Source organism: Helicoverpa zea, unplaced genomic scaffold (assembly GCF_022581195.2).
Source record: "Helicoverpa zea isolate HzStark_Cry1AcR unplaced genomic scaffold, ilHelZeax1.1 pri_000016Farrow_1_scaff_6_deb, whole genome shotgun sequence".
Classification (NCBI taxonomy): Eukaryota; Metazoa; Arthropoda; class Insecta; order Lepidoptera; family Noctuidae; genus Helicoverpa; species Helicoverpa zea.
In genome coordinates, this window is record NW_025899712.1 from 17,241 (window position 1) to 42,921 (window position 25,681).

The 25,681-nt window shown below is 35.5% G+C and overlaps 2 protein-coding genes across 2 annotated transcripts in view; one reads left to right on the top strand and one right to left on the bottom strand.

Annotated features, from left to right (window-relative positions):
- LOC124645555 overlaps positions 1-16,723 on the bottom strand; it is a 28,322-nt gene extending 11,599 nt beyond the window's left edge. Inside the window, exons 1-4 of the mRNA XM_047185367.1 lie at positions 16,693-16,723; positions 9,609-9,805; positions 7,283-7,380; positions 6,072-6,206 (exon numbers count right to left, since the gene is read on the bottom strand). Coding sequence (XP_047041323.1) covers positions 6,072-6,206; positions 7,283-7,380; positions 9,609-9,805; positions 16,693-16,723 — 461 coding nt within the window. The remainder of the gene's footprint in view (positions 1-6,071; positions 6,207-7,282; positions 7,381-9,608; positions 9,806-16,692) is intronic.
- A 3,204-nt stretch (positions 16,724-19,927) lies between these two features.
- On the top strand, positions 19,928-22,459 carry LOC124645549. Its single transcript, XM_047185362.1, has one exon. It carries the CDS (start codon positions 19,928-19,930, stop codon positions 22,457-22,459), a length of 2,532 nt encoding a protein of 843 aa, XP_047041318.1.
- Positions 22,460-25,681: the final 3,222 nt, after the last annotated feature.

Below are 25,681 nucleotides of genomic sequence, written 5' to 3' on the forward strand. Positions count from 1 at the left end.
TCATACGCCTGCTATTCAATTACCAACTATTATTTCTTAGAATACTATACTTAAGCCATTTGAATGGTTTGCGTAAAATACGTCTATTTGTAAATTAACAATGTAAAGTGCTATACAAGTTGGGTAAAACACATCACATTTACGGAAAACGATGACGGTTACTATAATAATACTTTTAATTAATTATATAAATTAATTTTATAGTATTTTCTTATCAATAACTAGCCATTTTCCCCCCGGTTTCACTCGTTTTCCGTGGGAACTACTGCCAGCAGCCTATGTTACTCGGGAAGAGTAGCTTTCTAACAGTGAAAGAACTGGAAGCCGTCCCCAACGTTACTTGGAAAAAGGCTCAGACGATGATGATGATGCTTGATTCCGATTAAAAGTGACCTCTTATTCAGAAAACAAAAGACTACCAACAGTTGTTCGAATTCCAAACCTTGAGAATATAAAAAAAAAAAACCAATAGTATAAGCGATAAGACGGCCATTGGTACTGTTTTTTGTGTGTTGTGATGTCCTGTGTTGCTAATTTTATTGGTGTACAATAGAGAATAATCTATCTATCTATCTAGTATCATCATAATCACAGCCAAAAACGTCCACTGCTGGTCAAAGGCCTCCATCGAACTACTATGGGGGATTTACCCATACTCACCGCGCTGGGCACGCGTGTTTGTAAGCACAGTATGGGATATTTTTAGATTCGAAGACGGTTTTACTAATCGTCATCAAACTTTTATCGTCCCACTGCTGCGCGCAGGCATCCTCTCATACAAAGCAGAATTGAGAGTTCATCATCACGCTTGCTTAATAGAGTCTAGGTTGGTGATTTCAGACTTTACAGATGAGGTTTCCTCGAAATGTTCTCTTTCACCTTTAGTTTAGTTTAGTCAGTCATTGGTGTCTAAGATTTTAGAAAGTACATACAAACTTAGAAAAGTTGCATTGGTACTTGTCTGACCTGGAATCGATCCTACACACTTGTACGTTGAGAGGTCGGGTCTTCACCCAGAAGGCCACCACGACTTTTACTAATATGAAAATGTTACTATTTTCTATGTGCATGATCCATTATAGACTATCAGTGGGAAATCCCCTGAAGGGAAAATCGGCTAAAAAAACAAATCAAAACGTATGAATAAGCCTAAATTACTAGTAATACTAGTAGAATGATCTAAAACTCCTTATATGTAGGCGTATGATCTCATTTGGTGACTCTACTTTCATGTAACCTTGTTGTTACTGTTAAACTGAGAGCTGCGGTGAATCTTAGTATTTCCAGGTAAACCTTAGTTTCACTAAATCATAAAACTAACCTCCTAAACTGCCTCCTTATTTAAATAAAAAAAAATGCTTTTAGAGTTCCATATCCAAAGGATTAAACCCTATTACTAAGACTTCACAGTCCATCTGTCACTAAGACATGATAGCAAGACACACACACACACAGATGCAATAACAACGAATATTGATAAATAGTTTTAAATAAGTATTTTAATATTGTAGATATATAGACAAAATACAAGCTATTGATTTGCATTCGTGCCATATTCAAGGACGTAATTATGCTAATATGATTCTCGACCCAAATCAACAAAAAAATTGGTACGTAATTTTTTCTTAATTTTTTTTTTCGTAATTCCATCAATTTTATCTAGCCGTATTTAAACTTGGCGCGTGTGTTGGCCTTAAAACCGTGCTGCACCCTCACACAAACGCAAACACAAAGCATACGCAACGATCATTCATAATTTTCATTCATAAAATTGGATTACTTCTGAAATACTACGGCATTACAATGACAAAAAAAGCAGTGCATATTAGCTATTTCCCGTCTACTGTAATTCCAATCGATTTTTTACGTATTTTATGACCTCCTCCTGAAGTATGGCACAAACGCAGATCAACACCTTGTATAACAAAACATAGGTTTTTGCAAGTGTTTTAGATAATAATACAGAATCCTTTATGCGCGAGTCCGACTCACACTTGGACTGTTTTTTTTAATTAATCAGATCAGTAAATTATCAGATCTACCAATATTCGGTCTATTACAGTAACATTATACATACAACGTTTATTTACCTGTCACTGACAGTTTTTATGATTCCTTCAATGAATTACCTATAAAAATTTTACGTTCATTTTATAGTGAAGGTAGGTACATTAATAGCGAATAAAAATCTAAACATTTTGTAATATCGTTCATTATGCCTTTCATAAATATGTTGGTATATTTTTATGTTTTCATGCAGAAAAACAGTTCAGTATTCTGTTTAATTTGGACTTATTGTTTTTGCCTGCAGAGAGACATTAAAATCACGAGGTTTATCTTTGGTTCCGTGCTCTGCTCATGCTAATTAAGTAAAGAGGAAACACTTCTTTGTTTGTTTGTACCCTCAACATTCCGAAACGATGACGAACGATATTTTTTTTCATTTTTGGGAAACTAGAAGATCCTCGAGTAATTTACAATGTATTTTGTCCGAGTCCAGGAAGAAGCCTGTAGCTTTCCAAACGGGAAAGACACTACAGACAGTTGCATACTTCTAACTTTTCCTTCACTTTACATTTTAGAAACCGCACTGTTTGTCAAGTGTAATCCAGAACTATTTCTGAAAATATCTGATGCTAAAAAAATGCCCACACGTTCACAATACATAAATAAATTATGTCACGTAAATTGTAAGACCGCTTTACTCAAAAAGAGCTTTTTTGGTTTGGCTCCAAGAATTTACAATAAAATTCCCACCTTAATCCGAAATCTACCTCTTGGTAAATTCAAAAGGGCTCTTCAGGCAGTATTAACCGAAAAATGTTACTACTCTTTGGATGAATACTTGAATGATATGTCTCTGTGACTTGTATTTATTGTTGTTTATTTTGTTTTCTGATGATTTAATTACTATTTTTGTTTGTCAATTTAATGTTAAGTTTTTTTTTTCTCTACTACATTTGTACGTCTTAATGACAAAACATAGCGTTCTAATTATACATACGTAAGATCTTTATTTTGTCAATACCTATGTTTTACAAATAAAAATATTCTATTCTATTCTATTCTAAAGAATTTTTCAAACCAGATCAGTAGGTTCGGAGCCTTTAGGGTAACTCTGTATTATATGTAGGTATAGATCTTCATAAGTATAAAATTGTCTACTAACTTTTTATATAAATACAATAGAATCACCCCTTCGCGATAACTGTGACAAACACAATATTTGCTAACGATTAGCCCATCTAAAAGAGTGGCAGTTCATGGGTTTTTAACGACCAAACAAACACATTACTAGTAGGAGTGCCAACGATTATAATATCCATTATGGTGTATTAGAAACACCATTAGGACACCATGGAATATTATGGTGCATGTTGCATGCTTGCTGATGAATTACTATGATTATAAAGAGCTTGTTAATTAATTGTGGTAATTAATTGGAAGAGAAGGTTTTTAGAAACAATTCCATGAAGCATACATTTGTATATTGAAGGTCATAGTTTTTTAAATCATTTCGTGCTCTCGAACAATATAATTTCAATCATGTCACTTTACAGTGGGACCTACCTGGGTCAAAGCCTGCTGGGACTGCGGGATTGTTCGAAAGAGTTTTCTCGGCCCTGATACATAAAGGCCATAAGAAGGAACATTGTGGGTTTTAGTCAGTAAGAGTCTGACACTCCCTCACACTGCACCAATGGGAGTCAATTGATGATTTCCCATAAAAAGGCATGTCACTTTCGATCCCATATTAAAAACAATAGCAATTTCGGAGAAACAAAAGCAGTATTTGACAAAATGAAATAAAATGCTCTTAGTTAAAGTAGATTGAGTATCTACTTATACAAGAGTAAATAACCTGAACCAATATAAACTTTTAAAGTGGTCCGTTTGATCGATCGACGCTCAACTTCTGTTCAAGAACATAACTTAGTCTCCGTAGCTTAATTACTTTAGATTTTAGATTTTATAGAAACTATACGAGTCCTTACTAATATTATAAGTGCTAAAGTAACTCTGTCGGTCTGTCTGTCAAACCTTTACACCTAAACTACTAAAACGTTTTAAATGGGTACACAGTATGCAGATCAGTTGGAGTCTGAGAAAGGAGGTTTTTAATTTTTAACCAGGTGCAATAAGTAGTTCCCACGGGACGAGGTTAGAATGGGATCCAGCTAGTATGGATATCTTCTACCTATATGTATAAACTAGCCGCTTTCCTGCGGTTTTACCCGCGTCCCGTGGTAACTACTGCCCGTACCGGGATAAAATATAGCCTATGTTACTCGTGGATAATGTAGCTTTCGAATGGTGAAAGAATTTAAAAAAACGGTCCAGTAGTTTTTGAGGCTATTTATTACAACCAAACAAACAAACAAAGTTTTCCTCTTTATAATATTAGTATAGATTAATGTCACTTTTCGTTGTAATTTAAAAACTCAATAACGGGCTTATCCAAACCGAATATTTAGACTTTGTTCGGACTATTTACTTAGTAGATGGTTTATGTGAAGTTCTTCATTTATACGTAGCAAAGCACTTTAATATTCATATTATTTATTTGCATTCCACAATGTATAGAGTAAGTGTTACAATTTGGCTTAGAGCTAGGCACAATGTGGACTCTGACCCTAAAATAATAATTAAATACACATATTAGTTTCCGGCCCACTAGTTTAAATATAAAATATGCAAGAAAAAACATATTGTAACATACACAGATACAATTGGCAGCATGCCCGTTAACTACTGTTTTAATTCATTTTTTTTTTAATCTTCCCGGAAAACGCGTAGGAAGTAATAAATGTGTCTTTTGTAAAACCGACCTTCAAAAGTGCAGATTTTTAGCCTACAAAATTTAAATAAATAGATTACCCTCATATAATGGCTGATTTACATTGAGTCAGTAACTGACGTCAGTCCACTGACAAGTCAGTGCTGACCCGGCACTGCCATCGTGTAAATTGATTTGAAGTCAGTACAGTACTACTGACGAAACACTGACACTACACTGACTTCGTGTAAATAGCACGCGTCAGTTTTCGGCGCCTACACTGACGTCAGTTACTGACTCAATGTAAATCAGCCTTTATGTACAGACGCCAGTAGTTCATCTTACCCAAATCTGTCAAATTAAAATTTTACCGATCAAACGTAATTGTATTAGAACAGGTTGTCAATTTCGAAGAAATTTGACAGATTGAAAAGGTTGATGTGAAATTGTCTATACATAAAAAAAACACATACACTTAGATATTGATTGTTTTCCGTTACTTTCTTTCAAAAGAAACGAATTTGGTATTCAAGTGAGTAGGTAAATGAATTATTTAGAAATCTGGTTGAAAACAAATTGAGAGACAATAGACATTCAAGATCGCTTTTTTACCATCAACCAAGTCAATGACCTTTCTAAACTTTATTGGAAAGACTTTATTGGCACACGTAGGGCTCTTAAGTCTCTTTATTTATTTGTAGACACCAAATTGGTTTCATTATTAACGATAAATCGTTTTCAGGTAAACACGGCTTTCTCTTTGCGTACCGATCACGAGTAATCGAGACAAATTGCTATCGATACAAAGAACTTTATTAGTTTTTAATGAAAATCTAGTGAAGATTATTTCTTTACAACTAGTTAAAGTTATAGAATTCGATGTTTTTCCTATCTTTATTTTTTATTTTAATTAATTTATAATCCTTAATTTAATTTTCCTTCTGTCCTTATACTCAAATATGAGGACGGCGCAGGATATTTTTTTTCTGTACACACAAAATAGACAACACTCTTTCAATTCTAACTTTAATCACTTTACTGCCCACGATGCAGACATAATAGTTAAACAATCAGTATGTATCACCTATGACTCATGGAAATTTATAATTTGAAACCATTTGATCTTTATGACATCTTCAATACAGACATAAATATCTCAATACTATTCTAGAGCTTAACAAAAATGTTAAAAATCAATAATGAAACATTTCTTAACTTACGAACGGTGTTTCTTCAAATAGTGCAAAAAGAAGATAGTTAAACAAATACTTCACTAAAAACAAAAAGAGCTTACCTTAACTCTTCAAGCTCAACTCTAAAAGCGTCACCATCGACAGGTTTCGACCTGTTCTTGAAGACCAGCATCGGTAAGGACCCCATTTGGTCTATAGCTCTGTTGGTCCCCGCGAAACGTTGCGATAAATTTGATCTGGAAGATAAAAACATTATAAGACCATCTTCAAAAGTAATTTTTATACAAAGAAACGATGGATAGATTGAAAGTCGATATGATTAGAAAGAATGTTCCTTGTGATATGACGGTAGATAGAAGAGTATGGAAAGAGAAATTATGCTGTGCCGACCCCAAATAATATTGGGATAGGTAAGGACAGGAGGATGATGCTTCTCCGTGTGAGAGGAGACCTGTGCCCAGCAGTGGGACGATAAAAAGGCTGTTACAGTACAGGTATGGACAGGAGGATGATGAAAACGTATTACCAGGAATCCAAACTGAAATATTGAGACTTGGTGTTCAATGGTGCACTACTCAGCCATAGAAATTACTTAAATAAATTGTAATTAATTGTTTAGTCATGTATTAGCTTCTTAATATTGAGTACTTCAACTTTACTGTCTCTAACGAAGCATATTAATCCTTGAATGTTATGTACAGGAATAATTGGACTTCAGATTTATGTACTGTATGCTAACTGTTGTTTGTCTTGATTGTCTTAACCTGTAGTCTGTCACTGTACTTATTAAATAAATAAATACTTATAACATCTACTTATAACATCTTATACACACAATAAACAGGTATCCTAAGCGAATGGTTATATCGGGTGTGTCGTTCATAATCACATTAAATTCTATCACATGTACTTCATGATATTCTATAGCGAATTGTAAAAAAAATACATAATCCATTCAGTGGTTTAGCCACAGGACTCATTTTTCGTTTATAATTTACAACATCATGTGTACAGCAGAGATAAAGTTAGGAGTATCGAATGTTTTGATCAGTTGACAGCTGTCAGTTTTCAAGGGAGAATTTCAGCTGTTTGTAATCACTGACTTCTATATAGTGTTCTAATTTTCGCACATTTTTATTCTATTTACTTTGTTTGAAAAATGCATTTTTTTATTTTCACGTATTTTTCTTTTTTCTTGGTGTTAATCGACATATATTAACCAGTATATTAACGCATTTCATTTAATGTGATTATGAACGACACACCCGATATAAGTGAATGTTATAATTAATTTGAACAATGAAGATCTTACCTCAAAGTGCTGCCATTGGTAAATATAAAGAAAGCCACTTCGGATCGTTCTTGCTGCAGTCTCGTCACTAGCTTGCCTAATTCTGTAGCTCTGCTTACCTGTTAACGTTCATATTTATTTATATGTAGTTATAGAAAACATTTAAGTGCATTAAAAAATACAGACTTAATTTATGGGCTAGACCGTTTTTTGTTTACTTCAAAAGTTAAGTGTAAAGTTAAGTGGTATATGTTGTATCCAAAGCGGTATTAATTATTGTAAATTTTTAGTAAATACCTTAAGCATTTCTTTCATAAATATCCATATTTCTTTACACCCAAGTGTAGGTACCAAGAAATTATCAAAATGTAATTGAAGTGACAGCCATCTTCGATAGTACGCAAATCCATAAAAACAATGAATAAATACTTCTAATAAATGATAACGCTCATTGCACTTTCAAACTTATTGACATATCCATAAGTTTGAAAGTCTAATGAGGAAAACAGATCGATACAAACGTTCAGGACTTGCAGGGATACCGGGTGACCGTTATTTGCGCTTCGAGAACCTACCATTTAGTGGGAAAGCACGTAACGCTGGGGTTATGAAAACAGAACCCTAACACTTCGGAAAAATACAGATTCTATCTAAATGTTTCTAAATATACGAGATTTTTTATAGAACTCCAATTTTGTAGCGTGTTTTTTTTATCTGTCTTCAGTTTAATGTTTGAAGTAAAAAATTGACTGACTCCCTGATCGATCAAAGTTATCAAAGTTGAGATGAAACTGCAGGTCATAAAATTATGCACAAATGTTCCGTAGCATTACGAATCTATCGACCGATTGTTGGCCGACAGTGCAGTTTTAGGTTAAACTAGACCCATTACAGACTGTTTAGTCGACCTGTACCAGAACTTTTTAATGTACCAGGTACCATTTACGGTGATTCCCGGTATTATTTACTAGGGAAAGGAATTAAATGTTACTAATGTCAAAGAGCTAATTTATTTTTAGTATGCAATCCAACAGAAATAGAATATTGGGAATTTCCGTTAATAGACCAGACAAACCGGCCGACTAAAAGTTTGCAGTCTGTGGTGGTCACAACGATAACTTAACTAACTGCATGACTGCCTAGAAACATCAGAGTAAACCACATTCTCAATAAAGGGCGAATAAATAAAGAAATGTAATTTATTTCACGTCAAAACCGATAAACTAACAATCGACTGACGTTCTTGTCACAAGCTCATGAAAATGTATGAGTTCGTAGATATTCATATACAACCCTTTAGCCGTCAATGGCTGATTCTATTTTAAATTATTGTTAGAGAGATTGATTGAGAGATTAAAATAAATTGCTGCTTAGAGCACACTGCAAACTTTCAGTCGGCCGATAGATTGATTGAGCTCATAAATCAGTAGGAAGATGAATATTAAAACGCATATTACACAGATCAGTTATTTAGCCGCCGGTGTCAAAGCAACTGAAAATTTTGATTGGAAAAAAAGTTTTATTGAAAATAAATTGTGAACTATTGGGTCATCTATGGGCCTACTGTTTAGTCTACAATGTACGGGGTAATCTTATTTAAATTAACATGAAAAATATCTCTATAACAAATGAACTGAAATTTTATCTAGATTAGAAGACGTTTTCATAAATGTCTGCATTGAAATTGCGTTTCATTTGAATATAATGTAGACTGCTAGATAGTTATCAGAAAATGAATTGATTGTTTTTTTTTTCAAAGCACGTCTATATAGCTTATTTGCAAACAGTACATTAAGGCATAGCAGTGCCTTCACCGTTAGGTTATTTCTGCCTAAAGACAAAATTATCAAATGCTGTAAAGAAAAAATCATTTCTAAAGTGTATTGATTTGTGGTTTTAAAGTTGAACGTCTGAAGTCACCACAACCTAAATGTTTATTTCTTTTTCTTGGCAAGTCGATAACAATCGATCTTAAATGTTAGAGGTCCAGTTCTTCATTATCAATTGTTTACAAACCTCATCAATTCAAAGCAAAAAGGGCTGCATCACTGAGGTCTCAAAGTTCAAAATGGGTTATTCATTACCTGCTCATCAACTTGCAAAATCTCTACTCACCATGATTGTAATTAATGTTCAAGCTTCATAAATTCAAAGTATAAAAGACTCTATAGCACAACCATCAAAGTCCAAAATCGTTTACCTGTTCTTCAACATCAGCCACATCTCTGCCGTTAGTAATGCTACTCTTCAAAGACAGTGTGGTCTGGTCTCTAAGCCTAAGGGCCTTATGGATGTTCAAAGCAAAAAGGACTCTATAACTGAACACTCAAAGTCCAAAATGGGTTACCTGTTCTTCAACATCAGCCACATCTCTGCCGTTAGTAATGCTACTCTTCAGAGAAAGTGTGGTCTGAACAATAAGTGCCAGGATAGGTATGAAAGGTAGAAGTAGTAGTCTCCAAAGTTGGCAGCGTCGACTTCTGCACCATTTCTGCAGTTTAGGGGCACAGCTGGACTGGTCTTCTACTTTGATATTTTCGGGGGCTGCAACAAAAGATAAGTCTGTTTGATAGTTGATAGAATCTTCAGCCAGGGCTGCGGGATTGTTCGAAAGAGTTACCGCGGCCCTGGTACATAAAAGGCCTACGACGGAACACGACGGTTTTTAGTCAGTTAAGAGTCTGACATTCCCTCACCGCTGCTAACCCACAGTGGAAGGGGTCATTTGATGACTTTTGACGTCGTTAATAAAAAAAGGGTTGATAGAATCTTCTTTAACTTAGAGACACTGTAAATTTTTTAGTCGGTTGTATCGAGATATAAGAAGTGAAACATAACAACGATCAGGGTTTCCTCGGCTATCAGAAAAAAATGCTGTCGGCCAACTTCTTAGATAGTCGGTTGTGTTTTTAATATTATTGAATCAGAAAAGAGTTTTTAATATTATCATGAAGCTATGTATGCTACCGTTTCATATTAAGGGTCCTTCACTTTTTAATCCCCGTTCACATTCATTTCCCGGCGATTTCTGGGAACCAATTACACGGGTTTTTATTAGGATTATTCTATCTGTTACGAATATGCTTCATGCAAAATCAAAAAGAGCAAACAATATTCGTGAAAATTATTTTTGGAAAAACCTTTTAAATTGGCTCAGTAGTATTTCGTTGGCCATTTTATATTTTTACTATGAAAAAAAACACTGTGCCCGAAGCAACACTTAATTTTATTTACAAACAAAGGGAGAAATAAATTCGTTATCCTGAAAAAGCGTTCACTTTATTTTTAATTCGATACAATTTTGTGCAACATCCAATACACTCAATTATTTTAAGTGTACCTACCAGTAAAAAAAATATTTAAACATTAAAAAAATATTTCTGATATAACAATAAAAAAATATTGGGATCAGCGCGAAGTTTTTAACATAAAACACATCATGTCATCATGTGTCTATTTTTTTCCCAACTATCTTGGGTTTGGCTTCCAGTCTAATTAAATGCAGCTTGCAGCAAATGTTTTTTTATGGAGCAACTGCCTATCTGACCTCCTTGTAACATAAAACACATAATGAGGAATTCCTCGACAACCTGGTAGCACAATGGTAGCCACGCCAGACTGCCGAAAAGATGTTCCCGGATTCGAAATATGTATTTATTGACAAAATATATTATGATGTGTAGTTTAGTATCAGTTGCGTTAGCAACCATAACACAAGCCAACAAATAGCTTACCCATTAACCGACTGTACGTGTCGCTATATTTATTTATTTTATATTCCACCACCTCTATATATTTTCTTCTTTCTCAGTACACCTAACTAAAGGAATTCATACATTGGATAAAGGTGAACGCAATGAGAAACGTGAGCAAGCGATAGCACTTCGCTGCTCGCGTGAAAACATTTAGGCTCTTCACACACGAACGCCTGCTCGTAACGTTCCTAGCGTGAACACGATGGCGACTCGTCACCGTGTTGTCATCAATGCTAGGTAGGAGAACTAGGTTTATATAAAGCGTCGCGTAGACATTGTTTTGGCATTTTTTTACCTGTTCATTTTTTTAGCTTCATTATTACCTGTATATTGGTCAGTGCATTTCTTCCCAACTTTTCTTTAAGTATAAGATCACACCTTGAACGCTTACTTGCAAAAAAATATTATATTGACTTTTTTGACATAGGTAATTAAATGATGATTCAGACACATAAACGCTATGTATATTTTAATATGTATTTTTTGCAAATAAAAACCTTCATCAAACTTGTGTTGTCCTGTGCGGAAGGCCTTAATTCCACGCAGCTCATATGAAAACATAGAAATGCATTTCATTTGGATCGACGCTTGACTATTTCCTTTGGTTAAGTTTTTCCAACGTTTTAAAGACTGAGTAGTTCTCAAGTTTCTCATAAAAAATAAAATGCTCACACCCTTTTTAAAGATCTATCTAGGCGGCTGGTTGATGCTTCTCGTGACCAGAAGGCTGGCTATTACCCCAGCCAAAGGATCAGCTTGGCCATCCAACGAGGTAATGCTGCCAGCTCTTGGGTACGCTCCCAGTCGACAGCGATGAAATGATTTTTTTTACGCTTTTTAGTTTTAGTTTTATTTGTGTTTTAGGATAGTTTTTTATCTTTATTGTAAATTTGTAAATTAAATATCTTTGCTTAAATTGAATAAGAATTAGAATATTAAAATATATGTATATACAAATAGCAAATATAATTCGAGGCTTTTGATAGAAATCGGGCGCGCCCGAGTGGTCGACGAGTCAACAATAAAAATATGCTGAAGATACCGAGATGTAGAAGCGTGGAGAGGCGAAATACATGTCGAGCACCAAAACCCTCGATTAAATGTCACACGGAAATAAACTCTACACATTTTTAGAAACATTTGATGTCATGGATTTATTAACACCAGTCAAAGTAACGAATGATTAAATCATTTGAACAAAAAAACTTGAATAGGTTTGTACTAGTGGTGGAGTAAGCTTAAGTTAGGTCTAAGGTCGAACTTAGGTCCGAGCTCTCAAACCTTAGCTATTGGTATCAACTTTTCCTAAATGCCTCGTTGGTCGTAGTTACCACAGCTGTGATCGTGGTCATGCTAAATCGCTTTGTGGGTATTAAAAAAACTTTAAATAATCACTCTTTCTTGCTTATTTATATTTCTTTGATTCCATATACCTACAGAAAACATATCTCAGTCGAATTAAATTCTACACTAGCCGTATTCCTGTGGTTTCACCCGCATCAAGTGGGAACTACTGCCTGTAACGGGATCAAATATAGCCTATGTTACTTGGGAAGAGTGTAACTTTTGAAACAGTGAAAGAATTTGTTAATCAGTTCAATTGTTTCGGAGCCTTAAGGGTACAAATAAAAAAAAGGTTTCCACTTTATTATATTGGCATTATTTAGTATAGATTATTATATAAACATAGACGAGAATTCCTCGAAGAAGATTGACATATGCATCGTGAAATGTGAGCTGAAGGATCCTTTGGGTCAAAGAAACGTTTCTGATTTCACATCTGTGTAAAATTACTGAAAGGGATTTTCTGTCATAAAGGTAATTATACATCTTGGTATCGTCTATTCTAATATTATAAAGTTGAATGGGACGTAGTTATGCAAAAAAATTTCATCCCACAGTAAGTTGAATTTGAGATAAAAGCATTTACGCGTTTCAATGGTATTCTTTTTTATTCTAACTAGTAAAGATCTATATTAAAGGTTTTATTGTTGAATTATATTGTGTTTAGATAATCATATGTTAAATTTTGGGCTATTCACTATATAATATGAAATATTTATATATATATTGGTACTGGAACATTTTAACATAATTTATGTTTAGTTGGTTTTTAAGTTCGTTTGTTTGAACTCGCCAATTTCAGGAACTACATGACCAATTTCAAAAATTCGTCCAGTAAGTAATAATTATTTCAAGATTTGCTATTTGAAATGATATTTATAGGCAAGTAATATTGAAAATCGATTATAAAAGAGTGCCCGAAGCATAAATAAAATTGGGGAGTAACACGTATTCTGATGCACACAATGAAATTTTATGCATTAAGTATAAGTACCTAAATAATTATTGGAAAGTACAGTAACCCAGATAATCGAGTATTTCTCTGATATTAATTTGTCTAATTTACAAACCCTCATTCAAATGAACAAGTAACAGGATAAAAACATTTGACAGTCAATTATAGACCGGGCGTTCCAAAAAAGTACACATAAAACCACAACGAGCGTCGTGCCAAACATTTTAAGTGATACATATGTTATTGTTCTACATAATCATATATACTAGACATGTTGGTTTGTGGTTTCACCGTAAAACTGATACATTAATTCATTACATTAACAGCCAGTTTCTTCATCAAAAGTTAAAGCCAAAGTAAAAGTCAAAGTAATGTCTAAAGTAAAAGTAACGGTCAAATTCAATTTTTCTATTAGTTTTGCTGTCACTTTAGCCTTGAAAAAACGTATTTGACCGTTACTTTTACTTTAGACATTACTTTAACTTTAACTTTTGATGAAGAAACTGGCCGTAATAAAAGTTGCGGTCTGAGGTATTTCTTCTTAAAATGTTATTCACCAGTACGCGTACACTATAAACTTTTAGTCGACCTATAGTTGGATTGGGATCATAAATCAGAGTGATGATGAATGAAAGTAAACACGTAACAACGATGAGGTATTTGTCCGGTATCAGACCAACTAAAAACTTTGAATCCACGATAAAAAACAATAAAGTACTGGGTCAAAGATGGTCGACTATTTAGTTTGCATTGTACGCGTAGGCAAAGTATGTATATGAAAGAAAGTCGTGTTCTTGAGACTACTTCTAACTTAAGAAAGACTGAACCTATTTGGCTGAAAACTGGTTGGAAGGCTTAGAACCAGGAGTAGGATATTGGATACTTTTACCCCATACGGACACGGGAATCAGTAAAGACCAAGGAATTAATGACGAACCGAATAAATAAATCGTAGACTGATGAACGGACAGCAAAGTATTAGTAATAGGATCCCGTTTCTACCCTTTGGCTGCGGATCCCTTGAAATATTACTAACTTGCATATATTTTTTTCTACAAAACGTAACTTGAGTGAAAATAAAAATGACCTGACCCTGACGTGACCTGAACCTTGTTTTTAGATTAATTGGGTATCATATTATTTTGGGACGTAACTTGAGCAATTTTTACTGCGATTTGCGTGCATACAAATGATAATCAGTAAAAAAATGGGGGTTACCCAAAATATGAGCAGTTGAACAGTGTTGGCTGTGGTTTGGGTGTTAAAATATGTGACTAAGTATAAATATAAATGTAACCATATTATGTAATTTGTCAGTTATGTTAGCATCCATAACACAAGCTCATCAATAGCTTACCACGTGGCTAACCGACGGTGTGTGAAAGTGTCGCGTTATTTTTTTAGGTATTTATTTATACAAGCTGTTGATTTGCATCCGTACCATATTCAAGGACGTTAATGATTTGACGACCCAAATCAACAAAAAAATTGGTACGTATTTTTTTTTTCGGAATTCCGTCAATGTCATCTAGCCGTATTTAAACTTGGCGCGTGTGTTACTGGCCTTAAAACCGTGCTGCACCCTCATACAAACGCAAACACAAAGCATACGCAACGCTCATTTATAAATTTCATTCATAAAATTGGATTACTTCTGAAATACTACGACATTACAATGACAAAAAAAGCAGTGCATATTAGCTATTTCTGTAATTCCAATCGATTATTTAGGTATTTTATGTCCTCCTCCTGAAGTATGGCACAGATGCAAATCAACACCTTGTTATTGTTGGATTGGCTATAGGAACTTGGTACGAATATACAAGTACAATACTTAAAAGTTTTTTAAACCACGAGACAATTTTCAATCAAAACAATAATCCGTACTAATCATATCAAAGAGCTCTATAAGAAAATATTCAATCTTCATAACCGTCAGTAAGTTTATTTGTCCCACAGATAAGCTAAGCTATTAGGCTAATAACTCGAGGGGAGGTTGCAACACGCTTTGCAAATAAAACGATAGACTGTTTACTTCCTAAGTAAGGCAAGGAAACTCGATTGAAATATTCGCGAAAAAATAAGTATAATGATTGAAAAGTTCAATAATGAAAATGAAAATGAAATCTTTATTTGTAAACATAGGTTTAAGAAGGTGGTTCAAAGTACATATATATTATATTATTAGCCCATTCATGTCTTGCATTTAAGCGTACAAATACATGCATTTTATGATTATACAAAGTGAACATTATTAATTTGTTACAATAAATTTATTAGGTTTGTCCAAATAAGTATAGAGATATTCAACCTCTTTAACTCAAAGACAAATTATAAAAAGAGGATAGATGACAGTTGTCAAGAGAAAAGGTTTTTTTGTTCAAATTATTGATTTTTTATTTTCCATGTTTTTAATATAACTTTTATGTTTTAAATTTCTATTGCAATGTAAATACAAGTTAAAAAAGGCGAAGGAGTTTTCTTTACAATCTTGAAGAACCTAGAGACTACAATTTTCCATGGTCCTTCGAAGAGCCGAATCAATGCGTTAGTACTGAGCGCATGTGGTTCAGGAATCGGCGATGAGAGAGATAAGACGATGGTGAAACGCCGCTAGAATTCTACAATGAAATACTTCAGTGCACCAGGTAGTACAAGAGCTGGGTGCTCGATGACTTCAATGTAAGAATTGGACTTCAAGCTGTGAGTAAAAACTTGATATAATATCTCAACTGTGCAGTTGGAGCAAGATTGGAACTCTGTTTTGTTTGGTGTTTGATCGTATTTAATGAACTCGCGGACTCGAAGTGAAAGTGCAATACATTTAAACTTTTCATAATTTTAAGTAGTTGGTAAGATTTGAATTTGTTGCACATTTATGATGACTCATAGGTTTTTTTGAAGGTGTGCAAATAACTAACTAGTATTGTTCAGTTTTTGTTGTTGATTTGTTACATTATTTCATATACTCATTCGGTTATAGTCATGGATACGTTATTTAATATACAAATTGATAATAAAAGAAATATAGAAAAAAGTAGGATCAATTACAAAAAATCTCCTAAAGAGCGCATCACACCGTCATATTTAGAAACTAGATTGGAGACACTAGAACAACAGTGGGCAGTATTTATCGAAACGCATCGAGAGATTGTTGAAAAAACCGACAGGAAGCATAATTATTTTACGAGTGAAGCATATGAATTAACCGAAGAAATTTACATTAATTATAAATCTGAATTAAAGGAAGCTCTTAGACAATTTTCATCAGCAAAGGTTATACAGGATAAACAGTCAACAACGGGAAAATGTACCACTGTAAAATTACCCAAAATTGTGATCCCAATATTTTCAGGCAAATACACCGAGTGGATTACCTTCCGCGATCTGTTTCTTTCCCTTATACATAACAACGATAGTATTGATGATGTGCAAAAACTGCACTATTTAAAAGGGTACCTAGCTGGTGAACCAGAACAGTTGTTAAGGCATACCCCAATCACTGCGGCCAATTATCAAGAATGCTGGCAGACCTTAACTAAACGTTATGACAACAGGCGTTACTTGTCTAATTGTATTCTAAAACGGTTAATGAATCAACCTGTTGCAAAGGAATCATCATCCTCGGTGAAGGAGCTGTTAGATACAACTGTGGATTGCTTACATAGCTTAAGCAATCTCGGAATTGATACAAAGTCGTGGGACGTCATCATTATTTACATTATTAGTGACAAGTTAGATTCTGAATCGCGCAAGCTATGGGAAGCAGAGATAAGCTCTGTAGAACATTTGCCAACTTTTGATAAATTTAAGTCGTTTTTAGAATCTAGATTTCGCTCGTTGGAATATTTAGATACTGCCAAGTCTACACAAAAATCCACAGCTGTAAAGTCAAAGAACCTTCACGCAGTAAGTTCAGATAACGATAATACTGTAATATGTCCATTCTGTTCACAAGATCATAGTTTGAGTCATTGTAAACAGTTTTGTAAAGAAAATTACAAAACCCGAAGTGAGTTCGTCCGAACACATCGATTATGTTATAATTGTTTAAGTTCCAACCATTCGATCAAGTTTTGTCGAGTTAAAACTACTTGCCAGCTTTGTCAACGTAAACACCACTCATTGTTACACCCCAAGGTTTCTTCAAGATCCACGTCGCCTACCACAAGTGGCCTGTCCGGAGAAGCGGCAGCTGTCAAATCAGCAGCGTCTGCGTTGCTAACCGCCTCCAGTATGGCCCAAGAATCAGATTTACCAACACAATCAACACACTTCTCGAGAAGAGTAGTGCCTAACCGAGTTCTGTTAGCAACCGCTTTGGTCGAAGCACAGACCGAGACCGGTTATAAGCAAATGCTGAGAGCATTGTTAGATCAAGGATCTCAAACATCCTTCATAACAGAATCGGCAGTTCAATTGCTGGGACTAAAAAAGATACCAACCAGGAGCGTCATTACTGGTATAGGAGGTGACGAGAGTGCATTTGCCTCAAAGTTCATAGTTTCTGTAACTATTAAATCACGTCACGATCCTACAGTTAGCATTCAAGTCCAAGCATATGTAATGAGAACCATTACTACATTGATTCCATCTACAAAGATTTTAATACAAGCTTGGCCTCAACTGAAAGATTTGGTTCTGGCGGATCCAGAATACCACACTCCAAACAAAATTGACATTTTATTTGGAGCCGAGGTTTACGGCCAAGTCATAAAGGAGGGTTTAGTAAAATGCGGTTCAGGGCCTATAATAGCACAAAACACATCCCTGGGCTGGATTTTATCTGGACAAACTCATGCTGATCGCAATGTCGATGCAGCACAAGCTTACAACACATTAGTTAGTATGTGTTCACAGTCTAGTGATAATGAATTACTAAAGAAGTTTTGGGAGATAGAATCAGACTACAGCAATACACAAAAAATACTTACCCCTGAAGAACAGCAGTGCGAAGACTTCTTCTCTCGTACAGTTGAACGAGATTGTTCTGGGCGCTACGTAGTGAAACTACCGTTTCGTGAGTTAAATCCACTTGCCAATATAGGATACACCAAAGACATCGCACTCAAACGTTTTCAGTCACTTGAACAGCGTTTCAAGAAAAATCCTGAGATCAAAAAAAGATACACCGAAGTGATCCAGGAATATCTTGATCTTGGTCACATGAAGAAAGTATCTCGCCATGCTGACAAGAAAGAGTCAGAAGCAGTATACTTACCTCATCATGCAGTTATTCGTGAAGACAGAACTACCACCAAAGTAAGAGTCGTGTTCGACGCTTCTGCAAAAGGTGGCAATGGTGTATCGCTAAACGATATGTTAATGGTAGGTCCGACCATACAGCCAGAATTACGTCATACCATAATGAATTGGCGTATGTATCCAATTGTATTGTGTGCAGATATAGTAAAAATGTATCGGCAAGTGAAGGTAGCTCCAGAAGATACGTCTTTTCAGAGATTATAGTTCGGCCATTCAGAGAATGCGTTCCTGACACGTCGCGATTGAACTGACGACGTAACTTTGCAATGGCGTTGCAGTTACGATAAAAATATTTTTGCTGGTTGTTTACCGTTTTAACAATTGAGGAGCATTAAAACAACATTATTATATCAATAATCAATGAATGTTATAATTTTGTGCCAAACTGAGTGTCAAATAACTTGGTAAACAATATTTTTCTAAATCTATACTGCGCTATTACAAGGTTATGTCAGCGGTTTATATTTTGTAGTGCTGTGCTAAAAATAACAGGCAAGTATCGTAATCTGTTCTTATACAGTTATAATATAAAATAATACGTTTTGATTTTCTTTTTAAGAATTGGAAAATAATGGACTATAAGACTTAATTATAACTTTTATGAAATATAAAAATAAAACTATGACCAAACCGCATTTTTATACTTAGATTAAAAATGGTAACCCCAAATGGCGTTATGGGCCGCCATTTTGTGACGCTAAAACAGTCGTCCGTTGTCGTTTCGTGCGCATAGACCACGTTTTTCAAGTGTTTTCGATCTGTTTTTATTTGATTACCCGGCTTTTGTTAGACCGAGATATCAGGATTGATTCTGTTATTGATAATAATATAATTATACATGTAGGCGAAGATGATGATGAAGACACCACCTCCTCAAGCAAATCGGAGTCTGATTAATATTCTGTTCGCACATTCAATTCAATGTACTTGTAACAAAGAATAAATAAAACAATTTTATTATATGAATATTACCTTTTTTTGGTTTCCACTTAAATAACTAAAATATAAAACAAATGATTCCGCCAATTTAAAACGAAAATAATCTTAAAATAATGCGGCGGTTCATTTTGAAGGAACGGTAACGAACTCAGTGTTATGTTGTGCCCATCACTAGTCGTGACTAACTGATAGGTGTCAGGAACGCATTCTCTGAACGGCCGAAGTATAGTCTGGAGAAGTGATCCTGCAAAAGAAATAGAGGATTACGAATTATTAACAGTCACCTTCGGGACTGCATCCGCGCCCTACCTGGCAGTAAAATCGTTGCAGCAACTGGCACACGATGACGGCGAAGAGTTTCCACTGGTACGGGATAAAATAAAAAAGGAATTTTATGTAGATGACTATATGTCTGGATGTCAGTCAGTAGAGGAAGGAAAAAGGATTAAATTAGAAATGGAAAGACTGCTAAAAGGGGGAGGATTTGAACTTCAGAAATGGCTGACGAACAATGAGGAATTAGCGAAGGAAATAGCATTAGAGAAGGCAGCTCAGGAAGGACAAGTTGAAATAAAAGTTAATGATGTAGTGAAAATATTAGGACTTACCTGGGATCGAGAATCTGATAGCTTCAGGTATTCAGCAACATTTCCTTTGCAGTCTGGATCTATAACTAAAAGGAGAGTTATTTCAGAAATTTCTCGTCTGTTTGACCCATTAGGATGGGCAGCGCCATGCGTGATTCCAGCCAAAATAATGATTCAAAAACTATGGCTTTCCGGCATTGAATGGGATGAAGAATTGCCGGAAGAGTTATTGAGGGAATGGAAGACTTACCAAGAAGAACTTCTGAAAATCTCTGAATTTGTTATACCGAGATGGCTGGAAAAAAGGGATAGCGATGAAGTTGTTGAGCTGCACGGATTTTGTGATGCATCCAATATGGCGTATGCAGCCGTTGTTTATATTCGAACAATCAGACCGGATGGAATCATCAAAGTCAATTTAGTGACGGCCAAAACCAAAGTTGCTCCCATTAAGCAACTCTCAATCCCTCGTCTGGAACTAATGGGAGCAAAACTATTAGCCAAATTAGTCTCAGAAGTGGCTGAAGTATTAGCTATAGTAAAAGAAAGAGTTCATTGTTGGACAGATTCAACTGTTGTTTTGGCGTGGCTGAACCAACATCCTAGCCGATGGACTACATTTGTCGGCAATCGGGTATCTGACATATTGTCCCATTTAGATAATAGTCACTGGGGATATGTTAGGTCTGCTCACAACCCGGCTGACATGGCTTCACGAGGTACAACACCTTCGTTTCTTGCAATATCATCGCTATGGAAACATGGTCCAGAATGGTTACTTAAAGAAAACATCGACTACACCAAACCGAAATCAATTTCAACGGATTTGGAGAAGAAACCAGTATCAAAATCTGTTAAAGCACATCTAACAACCAATGAAGATAATCCGTTATGGGTAAAGTATTCATCACTTCAAAGGTTGATTAGAGTTATAGCATACTGTAGACGTTTTTTAAGACGTAAAGAACGTAGGGAATCATACTTGACCAGCGAAGAATTGTCGGACGCTTTGGAAATCTGTATCAGAAAATATCAAGCTCAAGAGTTCAAGAAAGATATAAATAGCATCAAGAAATTAGGAGTTGTCAGCAAGAAAAGTAAACTTAGACCTTTATGTCCCTGGATAGATAATAAGGGAATATTAAGAGTAGGTGGTAGGATACAGAAGTCTAACATGACTGAGAGTATGATACATCCTATCATAATTCCATCTAAAAATCATTTTTGCACGCTACTAGTGCAAGAAGCACACCAAAATACTCTACACGGAGGTCCAACATTGATGTTGAATTATTTACGGTCCAAATATTGGATCATATCTGCGAAGAATATGGTTAAGGCCTGCGTTCGCAAATGTGTAACATGTGCTCGACAATCAGCCACAATAACAAACCAATTCATGGGACAATTACCAACCTGTAGAGTAACACCAGCTCGACCATTTTTGCATGTTGGAGTCGACTTTGCCGGTCCTATCAACCTTAGAGTATCTAAAGGTCGTGGCAATAAATCTTACAAAGGCTACATCTGTTTTTTTGTGTGTATGACTACGAAGGCAGTACACATAGAAGCTATCAGTGATCTCACCGCTCAAGGATTTATAGCCGGTTTTAAAAGATTTGTCGCCAGGAGAGGACACTGCAGCGACATTTGGAGCGACAATGGAAAGAATTTCGTTGGTGCTTCCAAAGAACTACAATCATTGGTTGCTGCTGAAAGGTCAGCAGTTGCTAATGAAATTCGAAGTTGGTTGAGTACTAAAAGCGTTAAGTGGCATTTTATTCCTCCTCATGCCCCAAATTTTGGCGGACTTTGGGAGTCTGGGATCAAATCCACTAAATACCACCTAAAGCGTGTCATCGGTGATTCAACCCTTACCTACGAAGAAATGTTCACCTTACTAGCTCAAATTGAGGCGTGTCTCAATTCCAGACCGCTTTCCCAGCCGCATCAGAATCCCGACGATCCAATAGTGCTAACACCTGGTCACTTTTTAATTGGAGAACCTCTGGTTCTAGTGCCGGAACGCAATTACGAAGTGGGCAACGTCAGTACATTGAGGAGATGGCAGCTATTGCAACGAATGACTCAGGATTTCTGGCGACGTTGGTCCAAGGAATACTTGGCTTATATGTTGCAGCGGTATAAGTGGCCACAAAAAGAAACTGAGCCGAACATAGGCCAGGTAGTTCTGGTGAAAGAGGATAATCTACCTCCTGGCAAATGGTTGCTAGGAAGGGTAATAGAGAAACATCCGGGTTCGGACGGACTCACTAGGGTTGTGACCCTTAAATGCAACGGGTCTAGTATTAAGAGACCAACAAATAAGTTGTGTGTTTTACCTATTGATTAGGTACTATTTTGTTTTAAATAGGTTTTATTTTGTGTTTATTTTTCTTTATGCCTGTACCTCATGGTGGGCGGTTAAGGTTGGTCCTCATGGTTAGGTCCTCTTGATGGTTAAGGACAATTCAGGCGAATATGTCCTTGGTGGGCGGTATGTCCAAATAAGTATAGAGATATTCAACCTCTTTAACTCAAAGACAAATTATAAAAAGAGGATAGATGACAGTTGTCAAGAGAAAAGGTTTTTTTGTTCAAATTATTGATTTTTTATTTTCCATGTTTTTATAGTTCGGCCATTCAGAGAATGCGTTCCTGACACGTCGCGATTGAACTGACGACGTAATAACATTCATTGATTATTGATATAATAATGTTGTTTTAATGCTCCTCAATTGTTAAAACGGTAAACAACCAGCAAAAATATTTTTATCGTAACTGCAACGCCATTGCAAAGTTACGTCGTCAGTTCAATCGCGACGTGTCAGGAACGCATTCTCTGAATGGCCGAACTATAATATAACTTTTATGTTTTAAATTTCTATTGCAATGTAAATACAAGTTAAAAAAGGCGAAGGAGTTTTCTTTACAATCTTGAAGAACCTAGAGACTACAATTTTCCAAGGTTTGGTATCTGTCATTTAAATATTCATTAATTGAGTAATAGCATTTTGTAGCCAAGAAATTATATAATTTTTTTTTAATAAATCTTTATCGTAGACCAGCGGTTTCACCCGCATCCCGTACCGGCATAAAAAGTAGCCTATAGCCTTCCTCGATAAATGGGCTATCAAACACTGAAAGAAATTTCATTCAAATCGGACCAGTAGTTCCTGAGATTAGCGCGTTCAAACAAACAAACAAACAAACTTTTCAGCTTTATAATATTAGTATAGATATTTATAATATGCTTCGGGAGATTTTGAAAAAACTTTTTGGAAATGTTTTTTAGAATTGTTTCGTTCTAATATTTGTCTACTAAAGTTTTAGTTAGTCACTTAAGTGCCAAAATGATAAATAACGTTTGTGTCTGAAACGGGCTATCTCAAACTGAAATATTTTTCACACTGGACCAGTGATTCCTGAGATTAGTGCATTTAAGGAAATAAATATAATTACAAAAAGACAGTTACATTAGAAACAGACTCAAAGTAATAATTTGTGAATTTCTTAAGTATTGGTGTAGTTCATAATGGTACTTACTGTTAAACACCATTTACATTTTGTAAATAACTGGATTGTGCCCCTTCTCACATATACATATCGACACACTATTATAAGCCTCAGGCTGAAAGAATAAAAGCTAGACTCTGCGGAATATTGAATAGTAATGAGGTTACACTCACAGGCAGGTACTTTAAGTTATCTAGGAGCAAAAGGATCCATTTTATATTAAAGTACAAAGAAGAAGCCTTATGACGTTTTAAAGTTGGATGAAATATTAACTTAAAAGGTATTCAATGCCTTTGGCAGCATATTTCTTGATCTTTCCCCACGTCGTATATTAGTATTAATACTTCAATTTTAATAGAATATTTATCTAGGTTTTAGTATTTTATTTCAATGTATCTTTCTACCTCTGGCGGTGGGTACAGCGTGAGGGAGTGTCAGACTCTTACTGCCTAAAACCCGCCATGTTCCTTGTTAAGCCTTTTATGTACCAGGGCCGCAGTAACTCTTTCGAACAATAGCGCAGCCTCAGCAGGCTTTGGCCCTGGTGCAGCAAACCAGTCAATCAAAACCCCAGTGGGGTTTGCTGACACAATGAGTAGTGGAAAAAAAAAACAGAGGTACATTGAATACTCAATTATAATATACGGCTTCATTCAAGTGAGAGATATTGTAGTCATTAAAACAAACAATAAAATCTCGAACAGAATGTGTCGTATACGAGACAAATGCCGTAAAAATGTTTTCCGTAAGCTCGTAAAGTTACCTTTTTCGTGTATATAGGTAGCTGTGAGAGAAATTAGGTTAGTATGTCTATTACTTATATGTTTTTGTTTAACTATTATAATGGCGTTGTAGGCCGATTTCGGCGACGGTGGCTGTTCTCATGTAAGGAGATCAGCCAGCTGCGGTGGACTATATTGCACGCAGACACAAGTGCACTCACTGTTCCTACACTCTCATAGCCCGATGGGACGACAATCCGCCACGACCTGAGAGAGATCAGGGAGAGATTTTACTATTAAGTATATTTAGTTATGGTTTTCGTCATAGACCGTCCACATTGTTTAGCAAACTGAGGAATTTGTTTGATAACTTATTTTATCGTGAAAGGATATGTGCTACTTTTATCCAAGTAGTTTCCATGGGGTTCAGGGCAAAAACTAATCGTTACCAAATATTTTGCTAAATTGCCTTAACAAACGGTTAAGGTTCTCGATAACCCATATACCACCTTGTCATATAAATTAAACTTTACATAATCTTGTCTATACAAATGCAATAACCATAGAATAAAACAATGAAACTTTTTTATTGCGAGCACAACAACTCATAAAATGTCAACCTCATTGCAAAAAAAAAACCGGCCAAGTGCGAGTTGGACTCGCGCACGAAGGGTTCCGTACCCGCAAAAAATCACGTTTGTTGTATGGGAGCCCCCCAAAATATTTATTTTATTCTAGTTTTTAGTATTTGTTGTTATAGTGGCAACAGAAATACCTACATCATCTGTGAAAATTTCAATTCTCTAACTATCACGGTTCATGAGATACAGCCTGGTGACAGACGGACAGACGGACGGACAGAGGAGCGAAAACAATAGGGTCCTGTTTTACCCTTTGGGTACGGAACCCTAAAAACACGTATAAATAAGTACCAGTTTCAGTATTCAGGGAAAACGGCTCGTTCAAGTAAGTAAGTAATAAAAATGTCCGTGCTGAAGTTCTCTCGTACGTAAACTTCCTTAATGAGCTAATTAACAATTCGAGACGAAAATCTGGAGCGAAAATGTCTGAAGAAGACTCTTTGCGAATAAGTTAATTTATTTAAAAGCTGAAGCTACTTATTTGACTTGGACTATTTCAGGACTTAATTTATTAGTAGATAGGTACCTACTACTACGTACTACTAAGAGCCCCCGCATACTGCAAACTTTTGGTCGGCCGATAGTTCGATCGAGCTCATAAATCAGTATAGATAGATAAATGGTAGTGCACACATTACAACGATGAGGTATGAACCTACTTGATTGAATTCAAGATTACTTTTAAAAAACTGTCGG

What these genes read in the sequence shown, in the direction of transcription:
- LOC124645549 (XM_047185362.1), top strand. Translation starts at nt 19,928, where the DNA reads ATGTCTGGATGTCAGTCAGTAGAGGAAGGAAAAAGGATTAAATTAGAA.